This window comes from Thamnophis sirtalis, unplaced genomic scaffold (genome assembly GCF_051295495.1).
Source record: "Thamnophis sirtalis isolate CommonGarterSnake01/CBP01778 unplaced genomic scaffold, rThaSir2_p1.2 scaffold_11, whole genome shotgun sequence".
Taxonomy (NCBI): domain Eukaryota; kingdom Metazoa; phylum Chordata; class Lepidosauria; order Squamata; family Natricidae; genus Thamnophis; species Thamnophis sirtalis.
In genome coordinates this window covers 9,949,926-9,956,287 of record NW_028261391.1, presented here as the reverse complement: position 1 = coordinate 9,956,287, position 6,362 = coordinate 9,949,926, and the positions used below count along the sequence as shown (strand labels likewise).

General features: G+C 43.3%; 1 protein-coding gene across 1 annotated transcript; it reads right to left on the bottom strand.

Annotated features, from left to right (window-relative positions):
• Nucleotides 1-780: 780 nt before the first annotated feature.
• Nucleotides 781-5,598, bottom strand: LOC148043535 (uncharacterized). Its single transcript, XM_087726132.1, has 2 exons — nucleotides 5,374-5,598; nucleotides 781-3,793 (listed from the first exon to the last, which is right to left on the bottom strand). The coding sequence occupies exons 1-2, from the start codon at nucleotides 5,493-5,495 to the stop codon at nucleotides 1,810-1,812; spliced, it is 2,106 nt and encodes a 701-aa protein (XP_087582258.1). The 5' UTR covers nucleotides 5,496-5,598; the 3' UTR covers nucleotides 781-1,809.
• Nucleotides 5,599-6,362: the final 764 nt, after the last annotated feature.

Genomic DNA, 6,362 nt, shown 5'->3' with positions numbered 1-6,362 from the left:
GAGGTGTTTGGGGAAGGCAGCAGGGGAATGTAGGGTAGGGGGGGGCGGGTATGGCAGAGGAGCTGCTTTCAAGCCATTGGAAAATATATCCAATCCAACTTCTGTGTTTGTGTTTATTTGAGAGTGAGAGAGAGAGAGAGGGAAGGGGGTAGGATAGATAGTCCAATCCAACTTCTCTGTGTGCGTGTGTCTATTTGAGAGAGAGGGGAGGGAGGGAGAGAGGGAGGAAGGAAGGGGAGGGAGAAGAAAAAGAATGAAGGAAACTTTTTCGCAAAGGAGAAAAACAAATGCTGTCGCTTTAAATCGGAACTGAGCATGCCTGGCTGTGGAATTCTGGGAGTTGAAGTCCACAAGTCTAAAAACCCACCACTGTGTCAGTGCCTCACCAGCCATAAACCTCACTGCACGTCACTGAGATAGATAGATGAGAAATGAAAGAGAGAAGAGAGAGAGAGATCACAAGAGAAAGCAAACTTGATAGAATTAGTGACGCAGAAGCTAGAGTGCCTTGTAGTATAATGGAGACACGCAACTTCCGAAAATGAGAACAAAGATGCCCATTCCCAATCATATCCTAATTTTAAATTTCCTTTCCTCTATTGTAAAGCCATTTTTAGATTAAAGGTTAGTCCTAAATTGAGGTCGGAACACTCTGTTTCTGAGGGGTTGCATGTTTTTGACATTTCCTTCTCTTCTTTGTGCTTTAGTCTTCAAGATGTTCGTATGTCTGGTGTTAACGTACAAAAAGAAATAACACCAAAACAACAACAACAACAACAAGCTGCTCCATGCTGTTTAATAAGCAAATTTATGCCATGCATTTAAATTATAGTTCATGGGAGGGAAGAAAGAAAGGAAATGTTAAGTTGCCATAGCCTGCGAAAAGAAGGGCCCTCAAGTTTTCATGTTTTATTTGAACATACATTTTTTTTGGTATGGTCTTTTTTTAATTTTAATCTTTTTTTTCTTTGATGGAAAGGATGTCTGAAATTTATTTTTGGCAAAACATGGCTGCCATGATAACTAAAATAACGCCAATAAACACACCGTATGATATTGAAAATTGAAAATTTTACATGGCTGATACTTGACGTATACAAGGACAGAGAAAGTCTCCCCCAAATCCATCCAATAGACTGGCAATCAAATGCTGGCCACTCCTTTCCACCCTTCCACTGTTTTGGTACCGCTGGGAAATGATCAGCATGTGTCTTCTTCACATTCCTTCCTCCAACTGGTTAATAGGAAGCAATTAAAGATGGTTGCGTCCCTTCTCCATGCTTTCACTGTTGGGATGGTTTCCTTCCACAGCGAAGAAAAAAATATTAAATAATGCATACACAAATGATGATGACAATGCACACACAATTTCTGGAAAAGCCACTACTTTCCAGCATCGTATTTGTCATCAAACTTTATTTTTTTCCCTCCACCTGGGTGACTTCCACATTGGAATTAAATAATCATTGTACAGGTGAAATCAAGTATTCTTAGATATAACTACGATCCTTAAGAAAAGACTTTACGCTGAATGTGGAAAACTCTCCATCCAGTATTCTCTTAGCACTTCATTTGCAAGTCCTATTTTACAACGTTTAATCCAAAATCAAAAGTCTTAACAAATAACTGTAGTCTGGTCTAGTATAATGTCTTATCCCTGAATGTAACTATCTTTGTACAATTTATTTTTTTTCAAAAAAGCAATGCTATCTCTTTTCAGTTTTCATATTTCAGTAGAGATAGTTGTGAAACAAGGAAAAAGTAGCTATTTTGAGGATATTTTTTTTTACCTCAGAAGAAACAGCTTCCTTACATGAGTCCCTCACCCTGTGCAGCGTCACCTGAGAACGTGGTGGGTGACAGATCTTCCTTTTCTTTCCTTTGCTGTTTCTCACAGTTTATGTTCAAGTTCAGTTCTTCCTTCTTCTCCTGCTGCTCCTCAGGAGGTATAGACACTCCCTCTGGGGTGTGCTTTGATTCTAGTGTTTGTTGATCTTCTTCGTCACCTTCTGACAGCAAGGGCATTGTGAGCCATTCCTCTTCTGGTCCTGGTGTTGCTTCTTTCTCACCTATATGCACTGTGCATTGTCCATCCTGTTCTTCTGGGCTTTCATCCAGACAATGAATGTCCCAGTTGCTGACCGTTGGGCTGTCCTTCTTTTCACATGGTTCCTCAGAGACATTCAAAGGCAAAGAGGTGAGTTTCGAAACTATTAGAGGCTGTTGTACTTCGATACAAGGATTGTCCTGGCAACCTTGCTCCTCCTTGTCATAAATGCCCTCGGACCCAGAATCTCCACACTCTAGCTTTCTTGGCTGTTCTTTCTCAAACCTGATATTGCCAAGGAGTTTGTTTAAGTCTTCTGAAACAACAGGTTCTTGATTCTCTTCTTCTTCAGTGGCCTTAGATCCAAAATCTGTGTCTTCCACCTCACTGTGTGGTTCTTTTCCTTTACTCTGATCGTATGTGTTAATTTGTTCCAGTATAATATGTTCCTGAGTCGCTGGGTGTTTCTGTTCTATAGCAGCATCCTCAGTTGAAGAATTTATATTATCTAACATTTGAAGAGTTGTTGTACTGATTGCATTCAGGGGCACTATGGTGCTTTCTGGTGCCGTGGTTTGTTGGTAAAGGCTGTAGGGTATATACTGATGGTCGTCTACCTTGATGAAAGCAATATTTGATGCTGAGCTTCTGGCAACTTGTACTTCTTTCTGGCTGTTTCCAGAGGATGTACCCTGACAGGGAATATTAATATCTTGTGTTTTAACAGAAGACTGGTCATCCCAATCAAACAGGTTTATGTAACTGTAGTCTAGAGTGTTGAGGGAAGCTTCTGTCCCAGAGTGTAGATATTGCTGTTCTCCTGACTCTTCCTCCTCATAGCTTTCAGACACGGTGGATAAAATACTTGGGTGTTCTAGTTCTGTGGGTTTCTGCACCTCATTTTGACAGATCTGGTCCTCACTGCATGCATCTTCCTCAGATGAAGAATCCCATTGGCTCAAGGTGATTTGTTTCTCGCTATTATGAACTGCGCCCATGGTAGGTTCTTGTTGCTCCAAGAGCTTTTCTTCCTCACTGTATAATGCAGAGGATTGATCGAGCAATTCCTGTAAAGAAGTGACACCTTCGGAATACGCGCTGGTGCTTTGGTCTAGCAGTATCTTCTCCTGGATCATCAATGTGCTGTCAGGTTCTAACCCTCTAGCTATCTGCAGCTCCTCAGGTGGCATACCTAGGTGGCCCTGGTCCATCTCCTTACAAGGCATGCCTTGCAGTACTAGGTTCATATGGTCACCGCCTTCCTTGTGTTCTGTTTTGTAGGCTACCTCCTTAATCAGCACATTCAGGTCAAGCTTTCCAGACTGCCTGTTTTCTTTGACTGTCACGATTGGGTGGCTCTTCACCTCTGATACCCTGTCTGCCAAATGCATAAGTCCTGTTTCCCGAGGGGGTATTTTCAAATCGTCTAAGGCCTCTTTCCGTTCACCCTCTTTGGCCTGTACATTCACATTTGCTTTGTCCTCTTGTCCTTTCTTCTCTTCCAAGAAGATGTCGCTTAAAAGCACAGGTCTGTGGGGTTCCTGGGAATTGTCGTCACGGGGCTGGGTTGGAGGTGTTTTGAGGCTCGCTATTTGTAGGCCGCCCAGGTCTCCTACAGACGCCATGCTCCAACTGTCTCTGTTCTGTTCTCGTTCTGGGAACATGATATCATCCAGAGATGGGAGATTGGTGTTCTTTTTACCATTTTTCCCCTTCCTCTCCTTGGGTCGCCTCCCTCCCATCCGCCTGCAGAGATAAAAAGCAGGAATTAAGGATTTGAAAGTAGCGGTGATGACAGCTGTTAATAATATATTTTTTAAACTTCTTCCCTCAACCTCCTCTCCTCGTGTTCCCGCAGTTTAGCAAATGACCTCAGTCAGTATGCCTAATTACACGTTGGTAACTGCTTTAAACAGTAATAGATTGCTACATTCATGCCTCTCCTTTCTTAAGCTTTGCTTCTTCAGGAAAGGCCCTCTCTAAATTTTGAATGCTTCTAGATGAGATTGGTATTTCCTAGTACTGAGCCTTTTATTCACCGCTTCTTCTAATGGGAACAGATGATCTCATCTCCATTTCTACCTTCCTTATTTCTCCCACCATGTTTCGTGTTAGTGAAACATCTGTTAAAGTAGCTAAAGACAAAATAGTTGTCAAAGGACTGTTATTGGATAACATTAGTACAGTGGTGAAATTCATTTTTTTTTTACTATTGGTTCTGTGGGCAGGGTGTGGTGGACGTGACAAGGGAAGGATACTACAAAATCTCCATTCCCTCCCCACTCCAGGGGAAGGATACTGCAAAGTCCCCATTCCCTCCCCACTCCAGGGGAAGGATACTACAATATCCCCATTCCCTCCACACTCCAGGGGAAGGATACTGCAAAATCTCCATTCTATCCCCACTCCAGGGGAAGGATACTACAATATCCCCATTCCCTCCACACTCCAGGGGAAGGATACTACAATATCCCCATTCCCTCCACACTCCAGGGAAGGATACTGCAAAATCTCTATTCCCTCCCCACTCCAGGGGAAGGATACTACAATATCCCCATTCCATCCCCACTCCAGGGGAAGGATACTACAATATCCCCATTCCCTCCACACTCCAGGGGAAGGATACTGCAAAATCCCCATTCCATCCCCACTCCAGGGGAAGGATACTGCAAAAATCTCTATTCCATCCCCACTCCAGGGGAAGGATACTACAATATCCCCATTCCATCCCCACTCCAGGGGAAGGATACTACAATATCCCCATTCCCTCCACACTCCAGGGGAAGGATACTGCAAAATCCCCATTCCATCCTCATTCCAGGGGAAGGATGCTATAATATTCCGATTCCCTCCCCACTCCAGGGGAAGGATACTACAATATCCCCATTCCCTCCACACTCCAGGGAAAGGATACTGCAAAATCTCCATTCCCTCCCCACTCCAGGGGAAGGATACTACAATATCCCTATTCCCTCCACACTCCAGGGGAAGGATACTGCAAAATCCCCATTCCATCCCCACTCCAGGGGAAGGATACTGCAAAAATCTCTATTCCATCCCCACTCCAGGGGAAGGATACTGCAAAGTCTTCATTTCCACCCGACTCCAGGGGAAGGATATTGCAAAAATCTCCATTCCCACCCCACTCTGGGGCCAGCCAGTGGTAGTGTTTGCCGGTTCTCTGAACTACTCAAAATTTCCGCTAAGGGTTCTGCAGAACCTGTCAGAACCTGCTGAATTTCACCCCTGCGTTAGTAACCTTCCACCTGGCATCATTTAATCAGCTGGTCTGTGAAAGAGCAATCATGTTTTTGTTTTTTGTTTACCTTGTAGGAATACAACAACACAGGCCTGGACCCTGGAAACACCCAGTGGACTGCTCTTCTCCAATGCCATCTGGATCTTCTTCCAGCTTGCTTGTACTACGTACAGCCCGCTCTTCACTCATGCCCCAAGATCAAAGAGTCCAAAAAAATCAAAACAACCCAATGGTGAGTCAAAGAAATATCCTGATTTTTGGTCAGGACTACAGTCCTAGGAAGAAAAAAAACACACCCCAGATGTTCTAGTCCACTGACAGCATAATGGCATTTACAAGGTACTCTAGTCTTTATAATAATAGTAAACGGAAGTCTCCAAGGGACATCTTTATGACATCATCAGTTCTGGGAAGTTGTGGCGTCACCATGGCAGCATGGCAGAGATTAAAATCAGTGTTTCTCAACCTTGGCAACTTGAAGATGTCTGGACTTCAACTCTCAGAATTCCCCAGCCAGCGAATGCTGGCTGGGGAATTCTGGGAGTTGAAGTCCAGACATCTTCAAGTTGCCAAGGTTGAGAAACACTGGATTAAATATTTGTGCCATGGAATGAAAATAAGAATTTTGCTTGCTTGGAATTTTGTTTCCTAATGTTGCATTGCGGCTGCAAGATCGTGTCGCTATTTGTAACGGTGGACATTCTCTGCCGAAACTGCTTTTCGTGCTGTGAGAGGGGATATTTGTTCCTGGGTGCTCACTGTGTTTTGTTTTGCTGTTGTTTATGATTTTTTTAAATTTTATTTTAATGCTGAATATTTATGATTGTACTCTGCTGAGCAGAGCAGCATATAAATAAATAGATGACGTAGCCTTCTTTTCTTCTTCTGAAGACTATCAGAGATAAGGACAGCTTGCAAAGCAACTTATTCATATCTAAATGATGGGATTGTTTTATCCAGGGTGGGAAAAGCAGTGTAGTACTGGTAATCCTTGATTTACAACAGTTCATTTAGTGATTTTTCAGAGTGGTACAGTGGCCCAGAGGCGGAACTCTC

What these genes read in the sequence shown, in the direction of transcription:
- LOC148043535 (XM_087726132.1), bottom strand. Translation starts at nt 5,495, where the DNA reads ATGAGTGAAGAGCGGGCTGTACGTAGTACAAGCAAGCTGGAAGAAGAT. An exon ending in TGTTGTTGTATTCCTACAAG is followed by an intron (nt 3,794 to 5,373) that starts GTAAACAAAAAA and finishes TTATCTCTGCAG; the next exon opens with GCGGATGGGAGGGAGGCGAC.